The sequence below is a fragment of the Capsicum annuum genome, chromosome 5 (assembly GCF_002878395.1).
Source record: "Capsicum annuum cultivar UCD-10X-F1 chromosome 5, UCD10Xv1.1, whole genome shotgun sequence".
NCBI classification, from domain to species: domain Eukaryota; kingdom Viridiplantae; phylum Streptophyta; class Magnoliopsida; order Solanales; family Solanaceae; genus Capsicum; species Capsicum annuum.
The window spans coordinates 210,015,526-210,042,720 of NC_061115.1; the positions used below are offsets into that span (position 1 = coordinate 210,015,526).

A 27,195-nucleotide genomic window follows, 5' to 3' on the forward strand; every position below is an offset into this window, starting at 1 on the left:
TATTATTATTATTATTATTATTATTATTATTATTATTATTATATTAATAATAATAACATTTAGTGTAATTTATAGATGAAGTCTGAAAAAAATAAAATAATAAAATTCATTACTATCTTATGAAGGTAGAAAGACTATTTAAAAAAAAGCACGTATCTTAAATAACACCTATCAAAATAATTTGAAATGAAATAAATACAACACGGGGATTCTCAGGGATCGTCCAACCACATTTAATTTTAAAGTTATAATAGAGTTTGTTGCGTTAATATTGATATGATCGTGTTGGCCAGATAAATTCTTAACATCTTTAATACTAATATCTATTTAATTCTTTAATTAAAACCTAACCTTAATTAAGGATATAGAAATCCCAATTCACTAGCGACATGATTCAAAATGTAAATAAATAAAACAATCAACTAGTCAAAGGAAGTTCAAGTATAAAAATTAATTTCAATTATGTATAAATAATACTCGCTCCATCCACATTTTTTTAGTCTAACCCAAAAAAAATGTCATCTTACGACAATTATAAGAATAAATTACTTTAAAATTTCTCTTTTACCTTTAATGAAATGATTTACAACCATATAAATATTCAAGCATTTATTTAGGAAAAAATGGCCTTTTTGAGTGCTTTTTATAAAATATATATTATTTAAAAAATTTATTTATTTTTATCTAGATATATCATATTTAGAAAATATTTACCATCTATAGCAATTGTACAATGTGTTAAAAGTGAATTATATATACAATATAAAATATATTATAAGTGTATTAAAATGTATTATACTTGTTTTGATTTAAAAAAAATTATGTTATTAAAAACAAATTATGCATACAATTTAGATGTTCTACACTATATGTTAGGAGTGAATTATGAATACAATATATATATATATTACAAGTGTTTTAAATGTATCACACTTGGTTTGATAAAAAAATCTATCATATCTATTAGAAGTGAATTTTGCATATATTAAAATTATAGAGCAATAAATGATAAATAATTTTTAAATATAATTATTCAGTTAAGTTTTTCTTAGACCATAAATTTTTAAAAATTACCTTTTATTTTTTAAATATCGAGTCAAGTTCAAAAATATCACATAAAATAAATAGAAGAATATAATCTTTTGTTGAATAAATAAACTCTCCACTCCAAATTGGCTTCGCTCCGGAGAAATATAATCTTTTATCAAAGAAATAAACTATGATCTCACCTCTAAACTAGTTTTACCCTTAAAAAAATATAATTTTTTATCAAAAGATATTTTCGACTCCAAACTAACTTTGCCCTTAAAAAATATAATTTTTCATCAAAAAACGAAATTTTCAACTCCAAACAAGCTCCGCCCGTGGGTCCCACTTGTTATAGAGAGTTGATTGAAGTAGAGACGAAGGTGGAACATATTATGATGTTGAAAGAATGGAATACGTGGAAGGCAAAGATGGGTTAGAGTATACACTTGAACTCCAACAAAAGTAGATTCGAATCCCCAAGTGCGGCCCCTCCGTGGCTCTATCTATCATGTTTCTTTACTATTATTTGAATGCAAATTCAAAATTTTAAATTTAAATTTTTAAATGTTAAATTTAGTATATTTTTAAAGTTACTATGACTATATAATTATGATAAGTTTTGACGTATGAATTATATATAATGTTGAAAATATTGCAATTATATAAATTTAATTAGGCAAGATATATCGTAGTTACATTTTATCGAAAATATGATTTGGATGGAAAGATACAAAGAACACGAATTTAGACCAAATGCATTATCCATCTATTATTCAAATGTGAATTCAGAATTTAAAATTTAATTTTTTGAATATTAAAATTATTATATTGTTGAAGTTATTATGACCATATAATTATGATCAATTTTGATGTATGAATTATGTACAATGTTAAAAATATTGTGATTATATAAATTTGATTAGGCAAGATATATTGTAGTTGCATTTTATCGAAAATAATAATTTGAAGATATAAAGGACATGAATAAAAATAACAACAACAAATTTAGTGTATTCCCACATAGTGGGGTTTGGGGAGGGTAAGATATACGCAGTCCATACCACTACTTTCGGAGAAGTAGCAAGGCTGTTTCCGATAGACCCCCGGCTCAAGACAAAGAATAGTAAACAAGTTCGTAAGAAAACATGAAACAAGATGGCATAACAAGAACAAAGAATAGTAGTAAATCCGTAATGAAGCATGAAATAAAATGGCATAACAGAAATAAGACGAACCCACTGCACCCCGATACTCTCTTACTTGCAGCTCCAACCTATGGGAATAGCCCTAGGATTACCAACCCGGCTACCCCAAAGCTCTCATAATTACTGACAACGACCCATTCATACGCCCTAACCTTCTATCTTAATTCGCGTCCTCCAGACCTTCCTATCTAGGGTCATGTCCTCAGTAAACAGTAACTGTTCCATATCATGTCTAATCATATCTCTCCAATATTTCTTCGGCCTACTCCTACCCCGTGTGAAACCATCCAAATCTAGCTTTTCACACCTATGAACTTCGTGCCCCTCCTCATCACGTGACCGAACCATCTCAACCTGCTTTTCCGCAACTTATCCTCCAACGAAGCCACTCCAGCCTTCTCCCGGATATTCTCATTCCTAACTATATCACTCCTCACAATCCAACACAACATCCATATTTCTGCCACCTTCAACTTTGAATATGGGAGTTCTTGACTGGCCAACATTCCGCTCCATACAGCATGGTCAGACGGACTGCCAACCTGTAGAATTTGCCTTTAAGCTTAGGTGACACTTTCTTATCGTACAACAGACCCGAGGCGAGCTTCCACTTCATACATCCTGCTCCAACACAACGGGAGGCATCCTCATCAATCTCACCATTCCCCTGAATCATGGACCCGAGATACTTAAAACTATCTGTAATACCCTACAAAGTCCTCTTCCAGTTTAAGCCTTAGAGCGTATTCAGTCAAGCAAAAATCTGAGTCTAAAAGTTTCAGAAATAACTTTCCAAGTATGAAATACTTTGAATCATGTAGAGCATTGAATAAGCTTTCCATCGATACCATATTCGCCTAAATCGAACACTCGGGTGAAGAGTTAGAGCCATTTTAGTGAGACGGTGTACCACCTGGCACCTTAGCGCGTTGCGGAGTCAGCCAAAATGACAATCGTCAAAACTCAGTGAGCCTCCGCGATTCCACCGCATCGCAGTATATTTCCAGTTTCCAACCAAGATGGCAATGCAATTTCCACCGCATCGCGCCGTCGTGCAGTTTTCCAATTGTATATTTTCTAGTGAACTGGCGCGATTATGGCACGTCGCGCCAGCAAAATCGAGATTTTCAGTTTAATTCCAAGGACTAAAAGGGGCTTTTCCCAACCCCTATATATACCCCCTTTACACAAGAATTGGCCTCATTTTCTCTCTTTCCACTTCAAAAATTAGGGTTTCCAAAAAAAAATTAAAATTTCCTCTCTTCTTCAAGCAAAAATAAAAAAAGATCTAGAGAAATCAAGAATCTCTCCAAAGGCCTTCAAGAAAAGAGTTTCCCCAAGGTATGTAGATGTTGATTATTGCGTCCTTTTCATCCAAAAAGCTCAAGAATCCTTTTTAAAACTTCAAGATTTTTATGTTTACGAGATTCCATGATTTGTATGAGTTGAAATTGATGTTCCTTGTGATGTTGAGTTTTGATTCATGTTTGTGTACAAGATTTGTGGGCTTTGACCCTAGTATGTGGGATTTATATGATGTTTGTGATGAGCCCTTTTGAAGTTATTTTCTATGTGGTGTGTTCATGATATTTGGGTGTAGAAATGGTGGAATAAGCGAAGCATGTCCCCCATAGGTTTGATGAAAGCTTAGATAAAGCATAAGGGCCATTATAGTATGTTGAATAGGAAACCCCAAATTGTGAGTTAGTTTATGCATGCCTAGAGTTTGATAAAATGCCCAAGTGGATGAATTATTCCACGATGGTAGGAAATTCCCAAATAAGTGTGAACCCATACATGTCTAGTGTTTGTTGAAGGACTTTAGTGAGCAAGTGGAGATGTGATAGTAGTAAATTCCCCAATTATGTGTTCTTTGATATATACTAAGCTTTTAATACATGCCAAGTGGTTAGCAAGTAAGTTGAGACATGATAGTATGAAGTTTTCTCCAAATCATGTGATGTCCAAAAACACATCAACACTGATTTAGGTATGAAGTACTTGAGGTAAGACCTTGTTGAAAGAAGTATAATCCAGTAGCATGTTTCTCAACTTTAGTATATGTTAATGCTTTCAAAATACTTGACGCGATGCCTTAATGATGGTAAGGTGAAGGTATGTTATGTTTCCTAAATACTTGAAGAGATGCTTTAATGATAATGATGATGAATGAATGGTTGTGATGATGGAGGAATGATTATGCTTTATTTTATGTTATCGAGTCCTGGGGATATTTATACCTGACAATTTAGCTGCTGTCTAGAGCCCGTGTCAGTTTTACGATAATTCCAGTCGAGCCATGACTCTCAGAACTCAGTGAATTATAGAACGATGTATCCTCAGACAGTTACAAAACTTAAGAAATCTCAGTAATTTCAGTTATCTCGATAATCTCCGTAGTGCTAGTAATCTAGCCTCAGTCCTGTAATCAGCTCAGATCCAATAGTATTCAAGTGTTTAAATTTGATCTCAGAAGTAATCTGAATAATCTATTCAAGCTTTGTATCGTCAGTCAAATACCGTTATTTAATACCATTTTCGTCAGATACAGAAATAAGTGATCTCAGCGTAACTCAGTCAGATCTTTTGAGAAATATGATCAATATCAGATTCAGTTTAGTTGTGTTCAGTTAAGAATTCAGTCAGAGTCTTTTAGTTGAGAGTAGAAACTAGCACCGAGCGAGGGAAGGGATGGCGGCTCCTCCCGTCAGAGAGACAGAGGCTTTAGTCGTTAGTAGCAATCCTTGACCTCCAAAATTGCGTAGCCAACGCAGGATACAGGAGTCACCGTCAGGAAAAAGCTATCACCTCCAGAGAGAGAGTATTTGACTATTATATTGCCTTAGGTCGACTGCCTGGTAAGGGTCATCCGTCAAAGAGGATTGACCAGAGAGAGGTCTTTACTCGGGGCACGGTATTGACACCCTTTCAATTGGGGTTACAGGTTGGACCCCACCTGTGGTAGGTCGGGGCATGTTGGTTAAGTAACTATTTCCCAAAGTTTCAGTTACAGTCTCAGTTTCAGTATCAATCTTCAGAAATTAGGTCTGTCAGATACAGTCATCTATCATTATGAGGAACTTAGATAGTTCCATTGATTCATGGACCATCCCATCAGATAGACTTGGTCTCATATACAGTTATTTGATATCATATTCAGAGATATACCGCCAGATAAGCTTGATTCACAATCTCAGATTCTATAGAGTATCCTTATTGTCAGATACAGATATATTCATATTTCTTATCAATTGACAATAGTTTCTGAAATCATCCGTTAGAGAGGTTGATCTCAAATCCTGTCAGTCGAAAGCAGTAAAGCTCATAATTAAGTCTTTGATATAAGTGCATCTAGATCCTCAGTTATCAGTATCAGATGAATCAGTGATTTAGTATCTCAGTGTCAATAGTGAGTTCAGTCTGCGGTAAAGTGTTATCCGAGTTTCAGTATCTAGAGTTGTGATGATTGTGATTATGGTCTGTGCATTCATGTATGTGTTCTCGTGCGATATTTTCATGATTATTCAGTTTAGATATTGTGCACGCATGATCCTTTGCATTTAGCCTTACCTTGTCTACATACTCAGTACATCCCTGTACTGATGCATTTGCTCTATGGTGTTTTATTTGGCACCATAGGTTCAGAGGCACAGGACCTAGAGTTTCCTCAGCAGTTCCGTCCTAGTCAGCAGCAGTAGTCGTAGCAGTGAGTCCTCTTCTTTCGAGGACGAGTTTCAGTTTACTATTATTTACATAAGATTTTGTTTATACTTTCAATTGCCGGAGTTAGTTGGGGACATATCCCATTAACTCCACAGTTCAGAGAGTTTAGAAGCTTCTCAGACAGATATATTAGTATTCAGTTTTCAATTTTGAGTATGTATAGATGTGTTGACCCTTATTGCCAGTTTCCGCATTTATTTCAAATATTAAGCAGTGTACAGGTACAGCTATCAGAAAAGGGTTAGCTTGTGATCCTTCAGGGTCATAAGCATTGTATGACGTCTCGGGATGGGATCTCGAGGCGTTACACTATCCCTCTTACAAACAAAATGGGACTCCAACCTTACTACTATCTCGTTCTCCTGCCTCAAGTCATTAAACTTGCATTTCATAAACTCTGTCTTGCTCCTACTCAACCTGAAACCTTTAGACTTAAGGGTCTGTCTCCAAACCTCCAACTTATCATTCATATCCCCTCGCATCTTGTTAATCAAAACTATATCATCTGCAAAAGGCATACACCAAGGCACCTCTCCTTAAATACGTTGTGTCAACACATCCATCACCAATGCAAACAAAAATGGACTAAGAGTAGATCCCTGATACAACCCTGTCAGGACAAGAAAATGCTCTGAATCTCTCCCTACCGTTCTCACCTAAGTCTTTGCTCCATCATACATGTCCTTAATCGCTCTGATGTACACCATCGGGAACCCACTCACCTCTGAGAAGCTCCAAAGAACCTCCCTAAGGACTTTATCGTACGCCTTCTCCAAGTCGATAAACACCATATGCAGATCCTCCTTTCTTTCTCTATACAGCTCCACCAGTCTCTGCACCAGGTGAATTACCTCCGTCATCGAGTGATCGGGCATAAACCCAAACTGATTCTCTGAAATAGACATTATCCTTCTCAATCTCCGCTAGACCACTCTCTCCCAAATCTTCATAGTGTGACTCAAAAACTTAATATCCCTATAATTGTTGTAACCCTGGATATTACCCTTGTTCTTATATAAAGGAATCATAGTACTCCTTCTCCAAGCCTCAGGCATTTTCGCAGTTTTAAAAATGTCGTTAAACAATTCAATCAACTACCTTAACCCAGTCTCGCCTGTAAACTTCCAAAAATTCACCGAAATCTCAGCAAGCTCCGTCGCCCTACCCCTTCGCATCCTGTGAATAGCCTCTTTGACCTCCTCCACCTCAAAACGTCTACAATAACTGAAATTACGGCACTCCTCTACGTGTTCCAGCTCCTCTAACATAATGTCTCTGTCCCTCTCATCGTTCAAGAGTGTATGAAATACAACTACCATCTTCTCTTTATTTGATCGTCCTCCACCAGCACTCTATCATCTTCCCCCTTAATGCACTTCACTTGATCAAGATCACGACCCTTTCTCTCCCCAGTCTTAGCAAGCCTATACAACCTCTTTTCTCCGCCTCTCTCCTCCAACCCTGCATACAGGCTCTCAAATAATAAATAGAGTGTCTTCATGTTAGAGGGTAGAAGTATACTATTGTTGTCCATTTTAGTAATCACAGTACTATTCTTATTTCTTGTTATTCGATATCTATTATTCTTGTAGTTTGATCATAGTATATTTTTTTTGTCGTATTATTCTGATAGCATCTTTCATTTTTAGCATTGTCTGATATTTTTCTTTATTTCCAATATTTTTTATATAAATTATTTTTATTTTGAAGTCAAGTATCTATCAAAAATAGTTGTTCTACCTCTAAAATAGAAATTAGGCCTGCATAGACTACCCTCCACTCCTTTTTTTTATTTCTTTTATTTTGTAAACGAAAAAACTTCAAAAAAAAGTCATAATATATTAGATTTATTTACTCAATTTACCTAATATATGCCTGTTATATAAAAAAAATAAAAAATTATTAAAAAATAATCTTACCCTAAAAAAAACTTCGTTTGAGGACTATATTCATACATTTTTTCTCCTCAAACTCTACTTTACTAAATTAAATAGAATATATTTTAAATATAAATCTGATATTTTAAAAGTTATATCCGCCCCTAGTCCATAGCCACTTTCCTCATCAATGTCAACTTGACCATTACAATCCTACATAAACATATTATAGTATATAATTATGGTCCCCAGATAGATGACACATCTTTCCACTTATTATTATTGCTATTTTTTTTTTCTCCTCCTATGTTTCAGTTTTCGTATAGAATTTTCGGTTAAATATGCTTTTCTGAATTATTACAGAGCTCAATATTTAAAAATTTACTCCCTCCGTCTTAAATTATTTATTTCAAATTTTTTAATTTAATTTTTTATTTTACCTATCTCTTTTTATTAATAAAAAAGAAATAACTTTTTCTTCATATCATACCCTTTGTATTAGTTACTTTTTTTTTCAAATTAAAATATAAATATCATTTAATAAAAAATTATAATAAATTAATTATATTATTAATTATTTTTCTTAATTAATATGTTATCTTAATTTGAGACAAAAGGAGAAGGGAATATTAGTAAGAGATTTTTTAGTTTAAAAATTTAAATTCAAAACCTTTCGATAAAAATGATGGTATCTTTTCACTTGTGTTATCTTTCATTGTTCTTCCCCTTAACTTTATTACCGCCATTTATTCTTTTTAATTTCTTTTAACTGAAATAAATTACAATTTGACCTTTTATAGTGGAGAATAAACAAAATAATATTTATATAATTAAAATGTTCACATAATGTAAACGATATTTATATAATTAACGTTCATATTTTGTTAAATTTGCAAACAGGGAAGAAACCACTTCAAAGTATTTAAGTCAAATCCTTACGTGTAATAAGGTGAAATATGATCGAATTCTTCAATAAAAAGAGAAATTATAAATAAGACTTTTTTAATAAACAACTATTTACGTCATTTTCTTAAAAAGTTGTGTGCATTCCACATTTCACATCGACTTTGAGCCAGCTGTTGCCCAGTAATTAAAGATAACGAACAAAAATAACAATACGATTTCGCATAATTTTTTATATTTCAACATCAAATCTTGGAACAGTTGGGAGAAAAGATTCACCTCTTTACAATTTCTCTCTCCATTTCTCTAAAAATAAAAATAATATAATTAAGCATTACACAACTACTAATAATCAACACAGGCATTAGCTAAATCAACCACTAATAAATCAATAATCATCTTTAATCTTGAGCTTCATTAGCTAAAACCCATGTCAAATTAAAACCTAAAATCAAGAGTTTTCTTTGTTTAAGAAAACCCTTCATACAAAAATATACACTTAATTAATTGCTAATAATTAATTAAAACTAGTAAGTAATCATCATAATGTTATAGCTTTCTCAAATCAACCACGACGACACTAACATTATCAGTACTCCGTCGAGCCAAGGCCAATTTGGTTAATAGAATGGAAGCATCTGAACAAGCCACGTCGGAGCTTTCACCGGCACTGGTGACTGTAATGTCATTTTCAGGTGAGCTCGCTGGTGATGATGGTCGACTTGATTGCAAGCACATACGAGCCACGCCACAGGCTGTCTCGTTTGATACAACGTCCCATAATCCATCACTTGCTAAAATAAGACATTCGTCTTCCGCAGTTCGATCAGTTATGGTAACTTCTGGTTCTGATATCACATATGGCTTCAGATAATTGTCGCCTGTAAACATGTTCAAACAGATCATTAATATTTGCGTTCATCTTTGGAGTTTTTGGTTAGTAGAGTATTATGTAGGCTTACCAATAGCTCGAGACATTGCCAAAACTCCAAGAACTCTTGCTCCGTCCCAGTATATAACACGACCACCGGCCTCTTGAATTCGATTCAATTCATCAGGTCGATCCGGCTGAAATATCAACAATTATTTCAAATATCATTCATATTTGAGATAACAAATGAACCACAAATTACAACTGATTATGTGATTTACCTTATGATCGACGGAAAGGGGGATAGCAACTCCATTTCTACATAGCACAGCACGAGAATCACCGCAATTGGAGACGATGATTTTGTCTGGCGTGACCACTGCAACAACAGCAGTTGATCCAACTGCGTCGCACTGTGGAGTTTGAAGCTCACACCTACAATTTGAAGCTGATACAGACGAGGAACCAGATCCACTAGAGAAGTCTACAACTTCTTTATCCATTAATGAAAAGCTCTGAATCATTGCTTCTTTCCAATCAATTCCCCCCTTCTCCACTTCATCCTTCACTATTTCGTGCATTCGATCTTTACACTTCATAGCAACCTACAAAACAAAACTCAAAACAAATTCAGGTAAGGTTGTAAAGAGAACGAAGAACAACGCAAATACAAGTTCCAAGTTCAATCAATTTACATGTGAACATCCATGCCCATCATATACGCCATAAAAATGCAAATTCCTTGAGGTTTCACTATTCTCCTTGGTAAAAGAAGGATGAATAGCAACTGTATCTTCCATATCTCTTCTTCTTCCACACACAGAAGTCATACCAAACTTAGGTAAATCATCAGAAACAACCTCGTTCTCCATATAACCCAATTGAGTAGTACCAGATTCCGACAGATCCGGTACTACTTCCTTCTCATCTGATACTACTACTGGAGACGTCGACAGCGAAATAGTTACAGTAGATTCCAATTTCTGTCTCTTCATTTCAGTAGTAGTAACACCTTTCTCAGCCCTTTGCCTTTTTCGACCATTTTCCTGCACAGCTACTGATGTATCAGTAGGTGCAGGAACAAAACGAAACTGATGAATTTCCATTCTGCGTCTTCTTGCAGCTTCTAAACTTGTTTCAACTGGTGTAGCAGCTTCAGTTTCAGCTACATTAACACCACAACACATGCCAGCCATAATAATAACTACCAACAAATATCAACGAGTAGATTGATTGTATTATTTTCTTTTCTAAGAAATGAGAAACAGATACAATCAGTGAACAATGAACCTTTATTATTATTTTGGTTGCTGAATGAACAAAGACTGAATTATAGTGGGGCTAATTTTTAGGGCAGCTGTCTGCCCACCTGCCCGTCACCGTCTACGGGCAGAATCCGACACGTATTGTTGCAATGACGTAGGATTTCTGAAACAAAGGACATGGATCATCACCGTCCATTTGTTAACAGATTAAGACCACGTGTGAGGTACTTTATCCCTTTCATTTTACTTTCTCCATATTAACCTTGACATAATCCTTAAAAATATCATTCCTTTCGTTTCATATTAACTAACCGTAGTAATTATTTTACATTAAAAAAGTATCAATTAAATTATTTTAATATTACTCTTTAATTAATTCATTTTGAAAGTGTTCATATCAATTTGTAAAGTGTCAAGAAGTATTTTAATGTGTAAATTTATAAAATCTTTTTCTTATTTATAATTTTTTAAACACCATATAAAATAGAATTTACCCAATTAATATATGTGATGGAAAAAGTAATATGAGGTATAAATTACAAAGTTAATTTTAGCAAATAAGCTTCGAAGTTCTGATTTTAGTGATTATTATTTTATTAGTTATTAATTGCTTGCTAACATTCCATCGCACTTTAAATGGCATCATTTTTATTTTTAATTAAAATAAAATAATTTAGTTTTAAAATTTATTACGAATATTTAAGAATTATTTTAAACCACAGAATGTTAAAATATCTCTTTTTATTTTCTTAAATACTGTGTTTAGTTAAAAAAAATATCACGTAAAATAGAATAAAGAAAATAATAAAATTTCTTTAATTTTTATTAATTGAACAAATAAATTCAGAAAATTATATTTCATATAGAAGGTCAAGTAGTAAAATGAAACGATTAAACGAATAGAGGAGATTACGGCCGTTGATTTGTGAATAGAAAGAGACCACGTGTGAAGTAGATTTAATTATTTAGTATATAGGTGGACCAATGAGGTAGAGACACGATGTAACTTGCTTTTTCAGACACGCATGTTGTGGTCCGTAGGATGACCAGACGAAAGATTATTCGATATTTGTAAGAAGGGAATGATTGTACGTGGCAACATCTTAGAATGGGAGGATCTGTGTTTGATTCACATGCCTTTTTCTTTGCGTTTCGACAACACCTTCCTAGGTGTAAGGTCAACTTTGGGATACACTTGTATTCCCTCCTTTCAATAATATTTATTCACATCCTGTCATTTCATGTATCGCTATTTTTTTTTAATATATATTATTTTTATTTGGTAATTATATAATAAATTATATTTATTTTATTTTTATTAAATTTCATTTTATAAAAAAAAATAATTAAACAGTAAACTTCAAGAGGGTAATTTTATAAAATTATCATTTATTTTTTAACTTCATGCCAAGTTAAATGACGATATATAAAATAAAATAGAAAAAGTATAATTTTAATTTTTTACGTAACATGTTTAAGATTATATAATTAAAGAATATTTTGGAAACATAACTTTAATTTAAAATCATAAAATTTAAAAAAAAAAAAAAACTGCCAAATTAAATTATGTCATTTTTAAAAAAAAATGGAGGGAGTTTTGATTATTGACTTGATACATATTTCAAGAAATAATACTCTCTCCATTTCAAAAAAATAATTTACGTTTTTTTGTTTATTAAAAAGGAATTATCATTTTCTTTTTTTATAACAATTTAATTCTTACTTTCCGTTTGATATATTTGAAACCACAATATTGAAAGATATTTTGATACATGTGACATAAGTTTAATTTGATACCATAAGATTTAAAAAGTTTTTTTTTATTTTTTAAAATTCCGTGTTAAATTTAAATAAGTCATTTTTTAATATTTCATGCGCGAAGACGAAGGTCTTGCAATTAATCCGAAACATTTATATACTAGTTCAACAATACTAATTATATTTTAGATGACAAAAAAAATTATTGCAAAAAAGTGTACAAAATCAAAGAAAGGTATTTTTGTAAACAAACATTTCTTTTATAGAAATTATGTAAGATGTATTATTTTTTATACATCAAATCAAACAATATATGAGAAATAATACATGCATAACTAATACAAGTATAAGTAATACAAGCATTACTAATACGCTATATTTTGTATTGATGTTATGCACTATACCAAACCAACCCTAAATGTGAGAAGTATCAATCTTTTATATGAGATTTTTCTCAAATTATTCAAGTCTTTGGATACATGGTAAATACTATATTCAAGACTCAGTGTGAAGGATGAAACATAAAGGTTATGATTGAAGTATTTAGGAGTCCCCAGTATGTCCACTAAAAGATTATTATTCATTGCTCAATACAGACAAGAAAGGAACTATAGTTTGTACATATTTACCTATAATAAAATCTATTTATTAAAAATAAATAAAAATTGCAGGGGGAAGGGACGGATCTATTGTCAAATTTTTTATGGTTTCATATTCATTAAATTTAATACAGATTAGGGATAATTATATGAAAAATATATCGAATTTATATAAAATTTAGAAAAGCATCCAGTAAGTCAAAAAGATAATTGCATGCATTAGTTTTCAAACGGAACTTTAAAGCTTTGAATGTTAATATATGTGTTTGAATCTTCCGTACATCCACGACTTCTAAATTCTAGGTTCGCTGCTGAGCACGAGAAGGGGGGGCTATGTGCAAATTTGTGATGTTTCGTTATCAGTTAAATCGACATAAATTAGCTATACTTATATGAAAAATGTATAAAAATTGATATCAAACGTAAAAATATAATCATGAAATCAAGAAGACAGCTGAGTACTTTAATTTGCAAGCAAAACCTTTAAAGCGTTGAGTGTGTATTTGGACCATCTCAATTTTTTACGCATTCAGTGTGTGTATTCACGCAGTGATCCAGTTGGACAAATATATGCCACAAAATACGGTAATAAATAGTCGAGCAGAGTCATAGGACCCTACAAAGTTGAGGCAAATTACAACAAATTTCACCAAAATTTAGATACATTTTAAATAGTTTTCCCTTATAATTTTTTTATGTTCTATTTTGATTGTAAATATGCTTCCTTTAATTAATTTAAGTATCTTGTTTATATTTAGTATAATAAAAACAAGAAATTTTAAACCAAAGATTTTTTAAAGCATAGAAATACACTTAAATTATGTAATAAAATTGTCATTCACATATCTTGAAGCTCAAAATTTCATTGCAATTAAAAATTCAATTGATTTAAATATATAAACTTATTTTATTGTTTTCTTATAAAATTCTGCAAAGATATTTATACCATCTTTCAACTTGCTGTGTGCCACAAGAAAGTAGTTTCTCACATAAGTTGAATACCAGAGCGTGATGAACACATCCTTGGAATTGCAAGTGGGGGAACATATAATTTAACAATATTTGGAATTAATTTTTTCGTTTCATCTACTCCAGACTCACAAACATAGATGCTTATTTATATTTTTTCTTTTTGTTTCCCATTTGACGTTCGATGTCCATATTAGAGCATCGATTGATTCAAATCACGCATTGCAGGATCCATTAAAGTAGCAGCACTTCCAACAGAGTTTTCTTCATACAGAGGATCAAATCCTTGACCTCTGATTAAGGGTAAAGCAGCTCCATCTACTGCACCACAACTCATATTGGTGATATTTATTTATATTGTCCCATCATATCTATGTGATACTTTTTGACATAATACAATACTCTCTCCGTTTCATAATAAATGAATTGTTAAATTTTGACACGCAAATTAAGGAAAAAGCATTAAAGACATAAATTTAACATAACTTTTCATTTTTACCCTAAAAAAAGAAAAAATTGACCTTGTAATACCTTTTCAAAAGTTAATTGATTGTCAAATTATAAGGGTAAATTATGAAAAAAATTCAATGATTCACTTATTTTGAAACACTAATAAATACCCCAACAATTCACTTATTTCGAAACGGAGGGAGTATTTAGGAAGAAAATATTTTTAAAAATTAGCAGTTTTAAAAAATTCTTATATATTATGAGATTATAAATTATCTTAATAAAAATAAAAGTGATATATTAAATTAAATATTTATTAATTAGAATAAAATGATATTTTTTTGAAACGAACTTTAATAAAAGTAAAGCAAAAAAGGAGATGGAGGGAGAATATACATATTTTTGGTTGGACAACAAACGAAAATGCTTTTTGCTTCAATTTATATGGTGTCGTTGAAATTTTGAAAGTTAATTATTTTTTAAAAATATTTATGTTGTTAATTGTTACTACAATTTATACTTTCTTATGTAGTTTTATATATATAGATTTTATTTTAAAAAATTAATATATTTCTATGTCAAAATTTAGAGTTAAAATTTAGAAATTTGAATTTCAAAATTTAATTATGTCCTATAAATTATGATGGAGAAAGCATTGGTTATAGATTTGTGGTATTTGAGATCAAGAGTGGAACTAGCTTAGTGTTGAGGGAATTCATCAAAATATATACAGTTTAAATATAATTAAAATTATTTTTTTATATATATATATAGTAGACGTTGAATTTTCTTAAAAAATTTCTTGCATTTATTTTTTTATATTTTGAATTCCTTATACAAAATCTCCCTTCATCACTGATTTAAGACATCTTCACTCTTAATCTTAATTTGATGTCTCATACTTTGAATTTCCTTCAAATTTGTTGTGTATTTACTTCTTCGAATTTGAATTCTCTTATGTAATTTTGGCTTTGTCATTAATTGAGATATCTCCCCAACTCTACTTTGAATTAGATGATTTGTATTTTTTTGGGCAACTTTTAAAAATTTCCAAACTTTTTAGTACCTAATAATTATACCTTATCATTGCTCTCTTTAAAATTATATAAGATCTCAAATTTTAAACTGTCGGATACATTACTTAAGATTGTTATATATCACCTTTTTGATATATAACTAATTAATCAAATTCCTATGTATCGGTAAAGCACGTTTCCTTGTGATACATAAATCTTATGTATCGATAACATGATTTTTTTTTTATATTTTCAATCAAATACATTATTTTATGTATCTATATACAAAAATCAATACGATACATAATATTTATACTTTTTTAATTGATACTATGATGTATCTTCACGTGACTCACCACTACATTTTTCACCTCCTCCATTTACACCTATCCACATCTACCCATGAATTTACCTAAAGTTGAGAATCTTAGGTCCGTTTGACCATGAATTTTTTTTTTTTCCAAAAATTTTTTTTGAAGTTGAAAATTGTGGTATTTGATCATGAAAATTCGAAAAATAATTTCGAAATTTTTTTTTGAAAAGTAAAAACAGATTTTTAATGTTTTCACAATTTTCCAACTCCAAATCCAACTTTTATTATTATTACATATAACCTCAATCTTTTAAATTTTTACATAAAACTCTTCTTATAACATTGTTTTTTCAATATTACGTATATAACAGTTTTAAAGAATAAGATAATTATAATTTCGAACTTAATGTTATCCTAATTAATATAGATCTTTATTTCTCTCTCATAATTATTTTTCTTCTTATTTAATTTTCTCCCTTATTCAAGACATTATTTACTGCTAATTTATATTTATACCCATAAATATATAAAGTATTATATTTATGCCCATAAATATATAAAGTATTATATTTATAATAGAAATATACAAATTATGTGTTATATAAATTTTATACCATATATATGTCATATGCATACATATATAAATATACAAAGTATTAAAAAACATACTAAGTACATTTATAACATAAATATACAAAGTATGTTATATATGGAGTTTATATCATGTATATACCATATACACACATATATAAATATACAAAGGACAAAGAAACATACTAAGCATATTTATATATTTATGGTATATGATATAATATACCATAAATATGCAAAGTATGTTTTACATATAAATAATTTATTCACACACAGCAAAATCTTTTATGTATAAAAAAATAAAAAAAAATATATTCAAATACAACTTCAACTCCAATTTCAACTTTAAATTCAAAAAATTTTAATATTCATGGCTAAATGACTACTTAATAAATCGATAGGCAGACTCAATTTTAACACGCGAGTTTAAATTTAATCAGACTCAATACGCGCTATTAATGATTTTTTATTAAAAAAAACAATTACTACTATTAGAAAAAGGAAAAAAAAGAAGTTGTGGGGCCACATATGTCAACATCAAATTGACGCTTACGGAATATATGTGAATTTTGGTCATCCCGGGATGACAACACGTGTCTCTATCTTACGTGTCTATGAAGCTACAAAAATAGAAAAAATAAAAACTTTATTTTATCTTATAAAGTTGACACGTTTAGAGTTATAAAATTTTCCATCTTTATTATATTGTTGCCACCTCTACACCATTTTGGAAATTGTCAAAAATAGAAAAGAGAATTGGGAGGAGGTATCTCTCACACACCCCACCCACCTCTTTGTATTTAATTAGTGAATGTCCTCTTACGTGTCATAATTTTTAGTGAGACATATAACTTGTAGTATAAAAGAGATTTAGTAATGCTATTTTATGATCTAAAAGTAATTTCATAGAATCTTTAGCCTTTTGTTCGAAATACATTGTAGTTGTTCAATGAACTACGAGAACGGTTGTGATAAAACGGTAAGTATTTCTTCAATTTTAATTATAAGTTTTAAATTCGAGTTACTTTGAGTATAGAATCGCATTTGTTAGGAAACAATTGAGTATAGAATCGCATTTGTTAGGAAACAATTTTTTCTTTAATGTGAGACTTTTCGATGTAAATTTGAGTTTTGTTGAATTTCGATATAGATATCGTATTCTAAACGTTTTCTTAAAGAAGTGTACAAAATATATTCCCTCTGTCTCAATTTATGTTGAATATTTTACTTCTCGTTTCAAGCAAAGTTTGATCATATATTTAGACATGAAATCTTTAAGTTTTTTGAAATAAAATTTATATATTTAGACACTACGTAAAAAATACTTATAAATCACAATAATTATTTATTCAAAATATTTAAAATATATGTGAAAAAATTGAGAAGCCTGTGCAAAGCACGGGCCCAATATTTGTTCTAAATTAATATTATAATAATAATTATATTAATAATTAGAACTTATTATTTAAATATATAATTGTATTTTAAAAATTTAATTCATAATCAAAATTAAACTCTACAAATGTATAAATTTATAAAAAGTGTGAAAAATAAAATTTGATGGGCCTATAGCTGTTTTTTAGATAATACGGGCTCAGTATATGTTATTTTTTTGTCTCAATTTATGCAACACAAATAAAATTTAGATAATCAATCATACTTTTAATACATTTTAAATATTTTAAGTTATTAACTGTTATAATTTATAATTAGTTTTTTAATTTTTAAATAATATATGTTACTCTCTTTTTTCAAACTTTTGTGGCGTTGATAGTCAATTATATTTTTAAAATAATTTAAGTTTGTAATTATTGTGATTTATAACATTTTTCTTTTATTCCAATTTAAGTGGCATTGATATAATTTCAAGAGTCGATCAAATATTTATATCTTTTAAAATTTTTAAGTTGTTAATTATTGTGATTTATAATATTTTGTACGTATTTTTTTGAAATATATAACAGATTAATTTTTTTAGATATTTTAAGTTACTAACTACTGTAATTTATAATACTTTTTTGTTCCCTGTTTAAAAATTTGTGGCATTAATAGTCAATTACATTTTATAAATAATCTAAGATTTTAATTATTGTGATTTATAAAATTTTTCACTATATTCCAATTTAAGTGACATAATATTTAGACCATAATAATTAATTAGAGGTAATATAATAAAATCACGATTAAAGCAATAAATCAAATATGTCTTAAATGAATCACAATAACTAATTAGAAGTGATATAACAAAATTACTATAAAAAATACTTCTGAAAAAAATTAAGTGTACCTCATATAAGACGTGAAGTTAATTTAAAACATCAAGAGTTAACTTATCATTTTATATCTATTTTATCATTTTTTATTAAATATATATTTTTTAATATTTTGATGATTTATAATAATTAATTAGTATAGTATTTAGTAAAATTTTAATTAAAGTAGCTGACGTAGACATGTCATAAATATCTATTTTAATTTTTTATTAAATATTGTTATTTTTTAATATGTAAATAACTTATAATAATTAATTAAGAGTAATACAATAAAATTACAGAGCAAACAGTTGAAGCAGACATGTTGACGGAGAGCTGCTTCAGCCGTCCAACTCTCTCTTGTATAATAAGAGAAAAAAATATATATATATATATATATATATATATATATATGAATTCCAGGAAGTAAAATATACAATATAAATTAAATCGGAGAGAGTATGAAACATGTCAAGTAAAATGAGTGAGCATATATATATCTCTCTTATATATAAGTGTCATCATGTAGGACACCGTTGCTTGTTTCAAGCAAAGTTTGATCATAAATTTAGATATGAAATTTTTAAATTTTTAAAATTAAATTTATATATTTGAATATTACGTAAAAAATATTATAAATTATAATAATTATTTATTTAAAATATTGGAATATGTATTAAAAAATTATGATTAAATATAGATATATCTGAATTCCAGGAAGTAAAATATACAATATAAATTAAATCGAAGGAGTATAAAACATGACAAGAGAGAGAAAGTTGGGAGGTTAAAGTTAGTGTCAACACAGCTGGCTGCACGTCGACCTGTCAACCTGTTGGGACCTAACTATACCAAATTTATGGTGACACATACATATATATCTTTGGATTCTCATCAATAACAAAGGGAAATAACTTTAAAATGGAAGGAGTGAGTTATACTTTAAAAAATGAGTAAATAAAGTGAGTTTTTAAATATGTTGGGTAATCTGTTAGTCTCATTTTTAACTCAACTCCAATATTAAAAATAATTATTTTAATAATTTATTTAATTAGTAAAATTAAAATAATTTTATTATACTTTTTTCATTGTAATGTTAGTATTAATTAAAATTAAATAACTATATAAAGCAATAATAGTTTAATTTAGAGTTTTAAATATTATTACTTTAATAAAATACGGCTTTAATTAAAGATTTCTTAAGATGTATGTAGTCAAATAAATAAAACGGAGAGAGTACTTAAAATTGAGAATATGAGTCATTTGATTTTGAGTTCGTCTCGTGTTCTTCCATAAGAGTAAATTTATGCTAAAATATAATGGGAGAAATATATTTAGATCAAAATATACGAAAAGGATATATTTAAATCAAAACTCAAATAAAATATATGTTTAAATTATTTTTGATGGTAGAGAAATATATTTATCGACTTTTGTACTTCTTTCACGTCTTCTTTTAGATTGTATTTTGTATTGAGCCAAGTGTCTATCAGAAATAATCTCTCTATACCTCAATTTTAAAGTAATAATACGGATTATGTATACTTTATTCTATTTAAATTTAATCATATTAAAATATATTGAGTATATTATTACTGTAGCAGAGATTGAAATATATTTAAATTAGTGTGGGGGGGGGGGGGGGAGGAGGGATGGATATTTTATATTATGTGTGGATATTTTTTCCAAACAATGGTGGTGACAGATTTCGGCTGCATGAACATTGAACAAGTTGTTAGTACACTACTTCTTGTTTGCCTTTTACTTCTGTCATTATTATAATTATTACTCATTAGAAAATGTATATTACAAGGTTTGCAAGTGGTAACGTTTGAGTTAATTTTGGTAATTGCAAATATTCACTCCGCTTTCCAATGTTTGCATTATCCTTCTTTTGTTTTCATAATGCAAAATGATTTTCTGGATCCCTATATTATATCGATTTTGTAAGTTAAATACTTTTACTTGTATATTTGTCCTTTGAATTCTTGAACCCATTACAAAATAATATTTTGTACCCTTTGACTGTTAACCTCGCCCATGCGGCATTGAAATGATGATCAGGACAAGGAGAGTGTAGTCATTCACTTGGAGGTACTAGTGGGGGTTAATATTTAAAAAAAATAAAAAAAATCTTCTCCACTCCACCCCAGCCCGTCCCCATCCCACCCCACCCCAGCCCCTTTCATAAAATAATTTTTAAAAAAATGAAAATATTAAAATTAAAAAATAATTAAAAAGGCTTTTTTTTCTTTTTTTTTTTTTTAATTTAAAATTTTTAAAATAATATATATTTTTTTTAAAAAAAAACCTTCCCCACTCCACCCCAGCCCGTCCCCCCTCCCCTCACGCAGCCCATCCCACCCCCTTCCAGTCCCTTCACCCCACCCCAACACCCGCCCCTCCCCTCCCCACCCCCACCCCATTCCGTCCCCAACCCCCCACACCTCACCAGCCCCGTCTAGCCCCTCCCCACCCCACCCTCAGCTCCCACCCCTACCAGCCCCATCCCCACCCCACCCTCACCCCAACACTTTTCCAGCCCCCCCCCCCACGTTTACTTTTTATTTTAATTTTTCTTCTCAATTCAATTCTTTTCATTTTTTAATTAAAATTTAAATTTGAAATCTTTTTAGTTTTTGGGGATTAAAATTTAAATTTAAATTGAAAGTGAGTGATTGTAAATATTGAAAAAAAATAGTGAATTTCTCTTGAAAAAAATTAAACTTTTTGTGAATTGTTAAAAATATTCAAATTTAAAAATCAAAAAATTATTATGTTTGTATTTACGAATTTATAGTTAAAAATTTAAATTAGTTGGAGAAGAATTTTAATTATTTGGAATGGAATTGATGTTTAATTTGTGAGCAAAAATAAAAACATGATTATTCAAATTTTTCTACAATTTATAAATTTTTCTTATTTAATTAAATTAATTTTAATATTTAATTTATTATGTAGCATTTTAAAAATGACTTGAAATTTAATGTAATATTTTTTTTAGATGGTGTGGCAGACGTGGCAGCTGACGTGGGGGAGAGTGTGTTACACTCACCAAAAAAGGATTTAAAATGTTATTTTTTAGTGGGTTCAAGGATCCAAATAACAAACATATAAATAAAAGCGTCCAACTTATAAAACCGATATAATACAAAGGTCCAAACGATCATTTTACTTTTTTTTTATAATAACCTCTAGTTGGTCTCAAATAAAGAAAGAAACAAGTGTGGGTGACAAGATTCAATTCACTTTTTCTTTTTTTGTTATTTCTATCGATGTTCGATGTTATTAAAACTCGATTAAATAAAGGCTCATTTTTAGGAGAGTGCTTTCAATAGAATATTTTTATTTTATTTACTTGATTTAATTTGAGATCTCTAATTAAGTATGAATGAATTTCAACCATTCCATTACAACGCATATTCATTACAAGATTAATCAATTCACTTAACCCTTTTGTTATTTCAAATGGATAAAAGTATCGTTTATCAACTTTTAAAATATATTTCATGTTTCTCAAATTATCAATCGTGATTCTTTTTAGACGTTTATCAAGAAACATTAATTAAGAGAGTTTTTTTATATTCACATATATTTGAACAATCATAACATTACCCATAATTGAAATGTCCACATATATAGTCGTCAAAGCTAATAACTAATTCTAAGGATATATAAAACAATTAAATAACTAATTTTATTTAAATTTTTAAAATAATAATTTTTAAAAATTACGATAAATAATTTAAGACATGAGTGATGAAGGAGCTGGAAGTAGAGACTACAGAAACACATATAAAGGGTGGTGGAACATGTTCTTCGTATAGGGAAATGCAATGCAAAATATATGGTTAAAGTGGGATGAATGTGCTTCGTCATAAAGATCTTTTAATTTGTGGTATCAAAATATGCACAAGACTTTGGGATTTTTTTTAATGTATTCTATCAGTCTCAATTTATTAGTTGTGGTTTTTAGTAGATTTTCAAATTTTTGTTAATGTGGAAGTTTAGGACAACTTATTATTTTATTTACGGATTTACTTTCTTGACATTTGTATTTGAAAGAGAGAAGGCTAAGCATAGGTCAATTCCTTTCAATTTTACCTTGACATAGTGGTATTTTAATATTGTTGGAGCTTAAATGATACCACTTTAAGCAAACAACACCAATGACAACAACAACAAACTTAATATATTCCCACAAAGTAATCAGGGGAGGGTAAGATGTACGCAGTCCATACCGCTACCTCCGAAAAAGTAGAGAGGCTATTTCCGATAGACCCCCGGCTCAAGATAAACAATAGTAAACAGGGGATGAATGATATAACAGAAATAAGGAATAAGAAATAATAAAATAGAAATCAGAGAAATACGAAATACGAGAAATAAGGGCAACACGAAATAAGAAAATAGGAACTAAGAAATAAGAAATAGGACACCCACCTAGAAGTAACATATACTCACATACCAAAGACATCTATGTACACAATCCTAGGATTACTAACCTGGCTACACAAGATCTCTCCTGACTGCTTGCTACAACCCACATACTCACTCTAGACTTCTACCCTTATCCGCACCCTTCACACCTTTCTATCTAGGGTCATGTCCTCAGTAAGCTGAAGCTTCTCCATGTTATGTCTAATCACCTCCCTCCAGTATTTCTTCGACCCACCTCTACCCCTCCTGAAGCCATCCAAATCTAGCCTCTCACACCTATGAACTGGGGCATCCGCGCCCCTCCTCATCACATGTCCAAACCATCTCAACCTTCCTTCCCGCATCTTATCCTCCACCGAAGCCACTCCTACCTTCTCTCGCATAATCTCATTCCTAACTCTGTCTCCTCTCGTAAGTCTATACATTCAACGCAACATTCTCATTACCACTTTAAGAAAATGAGCTTTAAATAGTATTTTGGTTGAAATATTAGATTTGTATGGTAATTTCAAAACTATAACAAAGGAATCATTGCATTTCAAGTTCATACGAAAAAGTTATGATAATTTTAACGCGAACAACACTTGTTGGTTTTAGTGTCAGCGCTATTGCTTTGGAGATAGGGAAAAAGTTGAAGAGTAGGGGGGCTTGGGAGAGTAGAGGGCATGTGGATAGTATATGGGAGAAGACTGCCAGTTGCATTAGGCAAACCGTTAGAGAGGTGCTGGGTGTCTCGGGAGGATAATCTGGCAATTATTGAGGGGACTGGTGGTGGAACGAAGAAGTTAAGTGGAAGGTGGAGTCTAAGAAGGTGACTTATTCTAAGTGGGTTGAGAGCAAGGATGATGAGGAGAGGCAAACGAATAAGGAGGAGTATAAGGTAGCTAGAAGAGAGGCTAAGTTAGCAGTTATAGAGGCTAAGACAATAATTTTTAAGAGCTTGTAAGCGGCTTTAGAGGAGAAAGACGGGGATAAAAAGTTATATAGGCTTCCCAAGGCCTGGAAGCGGAGGGCTTGTGACCTTGACCAAGTGAAGTGCATCAAAAGAGAGGATGAAACAGTGTTGGTTAAGGATGCCCTCATTAGGAAGAGGTGCTAGTCGTATTTTCATAAACTCTTGAACGATGAGGGGAATAAAGATTTCATGTTGGAGGAGTTGGAGAAGTCTGAGGAGTGTCGCAATTATGGTTATTGTTAGGCTTATTGAGGTTGAGGAGGTTAAGAGGGCTATCTGCAGGATGCGGCGGGGTAGGGCAACGGGGCTAGATGAGATCCTAGTGGATTTTTGGAAGAACACTGGCGGAGCTGGTTTGGAGTGGTTGATAAGGTTGTTTAACATTATTTTTAGGCCAACGATGATGCCTGAAGTGTAGAGATGGAGTACGATGATTCCATTATATAAGAACAAGAGAGACATCCTGAGTTGCAACAACTATAGATGGATTAAGTTATTGAGTCATACTATGAAGGTTTGGGAAAGGGTGATAGAGTTGAGGATAAGAAAGATCGTGACTATCTCTGAGAATCAGTTCGATTTCATGCCAGGTCGCTTGACTACTGAGAGCATTCACCTTGTGAGGAGATTAGTGAAGCAGTTTCGAGAGAGGAAGAAGAACTTGTACATGGTGTTTATTGATCTTGAGAAGGCATATGACAGAGTTCCCAGGGAGATTCTGTAGAGATGCTTGGAGGTTAGAGTGGTGCCTGTGGCGTACGTTAGGTCGATTCAAGACATGTATAATAACGCGAAGACTCCTGTGAGGACGGTAGGTGAAGATTCAGAGCTGGTTTTGATAGAGTTGCACCAGGGATCGACTCTTTGCCCTTTTTTATTTGCCTTGGTGATGGATATTTTGATGCGTCATATTAAGGTGGTGCCTTGGTGTATGCTTTTTGTTGATGACGTGGTATTGATTGACGAGACTCGGGGAGGAGTTAATGATAAGTTGGAGATTTGGAGAAAGACCCTTAAGTCTAAAGGATTTCGTTTGAACAGGACCAAGACAGAGTACTTGTAGTGTAAGTTTAGAGATGTGTCGCAGGAGGACGATGAGGCTGTGAAGCTGGACTCTCCGATCATTTAGAAGAGGAAAAGTTTCAAGTATCTGGGGTCTATGATTCAAGACAATAGGAAGATTGACGAGGATGTCACACATCGTATTGGGTCAGGATGGTTGAAATGGAGGCTAGCTTCGGGAGTTTTATGTGATAAGAAGGTACCCTCAAAACTTAAAGGTAAGTTTTATAAAGTGGTAGTCCGATCGGCTATGTTGTATGGAGCGAAGTGTTGGTCAGTTAAGAACTCCCACATCCAAAAGTTAAAGATGACGGAGATAAGGATATTCTGATGGATATGTGGTCATACCAGAAAAGATGGGGTGAGGAATGAGAGTATTTGAGAGAAGGTGGAAGTGACTTCGGTGGAGGACAAGATACGAGAAGTGAGATTACGTTGGTTCGGGCACGTGATGAGGAAGGTTCTGATGCTCCAGTGTGGAGGTGTGAGACACTGACTATGGATGATTTTAGGCGGGGTAGAGACAGGCCAAAGAAATATTGGAGGAAGATTATTAGACATAATATGGGGCAGTTACAGCTTACGGAGGACATAACTCTTGATATGAAGGTGTGAAGAATACGGATTAGGGTAGAGGGTTAGGGGGTGAGAGTGCGTCAATAACAGTAGGGGGCGTCCTTTATTTGTTTCTGAAGTTTCTTGTTCGTGGGTGGAATGTTGTCTATGATTTTAGATATATAGTTTTTATTAGTATCTTGTGGCTCTAGTATTATCTTGTGGCTAGTGTTGTTAGTTTATTTTGCCTTTACAAATTTATATGCATTTATATTTTGTGTTTGCTATATTGTTATTGGTTTCATGCCGGAGGTCTATCGAACACAGCCTATCTAATTCACCTGAGGTAGTAGTATGGTCTGCGTATACTCTACCCCCAGATCCCACTAGGTGATAGTACACTAGGTATGTTGTTGTTGTTATTGTTGTTGTTGCTATTGCGCCCAACGAGAGGGATTGCGTTGAAGGAAATCATTTGGCCAGCGCGATTGCATTTAAGGGGATCACCTGGACATTGTTTTAAATGAACAGATTGCGATTTTTGGGTATTTTTTATTTTTGTTAGTTAAGGAGTTCTGATTGAGGCAATTTTCAATGTGTTTTTTATCATATGAATAAGGGGTACGTGATTATAACTTACTCTATATTACAATAATACCATTTTTGTCATGAGTAAATATTCATTTATGATAGATCATTACATTCAAAGACATACATAAAGGTAAATAGTTAAAAGTTGTTTTATAATCAATATTCTTTGAGAAATGTATAAAAGAGAAACATGACAAATATTTTGAAATAAGAGTAAATGTTTTTTGAATTATATTATTAAAAGGAAAAATTACATATCATAGATAAAATGATTTCTTAATTACATGGTATGATTAAGTTTTTAAAAAATTATCCTATATAGTTATAAAACTGTTTTTCTTGTGGGCCTCTATATATAAAAATAGAGTAAAATTCATAAATAGCATACTTAAGGCTATAATTATGAGATTCATATCAACACTTTCATAATTACTTAAAATAGCAACTTGTATTTTGTATTTGAACAAACTGTTGTTATAAAAATACATATACAAATCGTTTTACCACTCATATTTAACTCAAATCGGTTGAGTTAAATATGATATAATTAGCCATGAATTAAATGTGGAGATTTATTTTCCATTAAAGCCTCTTAATTAACATGATTTTCGTTAATTGTTAACAATTGAAATTAAAATTAAAATTTCAGTTTCACATTATCGTTTTCATATATCCCCAAAAAAATCAAAAACAAATTCAACTGAAACTTCTTCTGTTCAATATTTTCGAAAATTCAAATTAAACCATTACTATAGTTGAAGGTATTTAATC

General features: G+C 31.0%; 1 protein-coding gene and 1 long non-coding RNA gene across 2 annotated transcripts; one reads left to right on the forward strand and one right to left on the reverse strand.

Annotated features, from left to right (window-relative positions):
• Positions 1-9,286: 9,286 nt before the first annotated feature.
• LOC107871198 (protein phosphatase 2C 37) lies at positions 9,287-10,804 on the reverse strand. The gene is made up of 4 exons (NM_001325001.1): positions 10,304-10,804; positions 9,890-10,213; positions 9,700-9,805; positions 9,287-9,618 (listed from the first exon to the last, which is right to left on the reverse strand). The coding sequence occupies exons 1-4, from the start codon at positions 10,802-10,804 to the stop codon at positions 9,287-9,289; spliced, it is 1,263 nt and encodes a 420-aa protein (NP_001311930.1).
• Positions 10,805-17,466: 6,662 nt separating this feature from the next.
• Positions 17,467-22,147, forward strand: LOC124898763. Its single transcript, XR_007055530.1, has 2 exons — positions 17,467-17,548; positions 21,826-22,147. It is a non-coding gene; the product is annotated as an uncharacterized LOC124898763 (long non-coding RNA).
• The last annotated feature ends 5,048 nt before the right edge of the window (positions 22,148-27,195 follow it).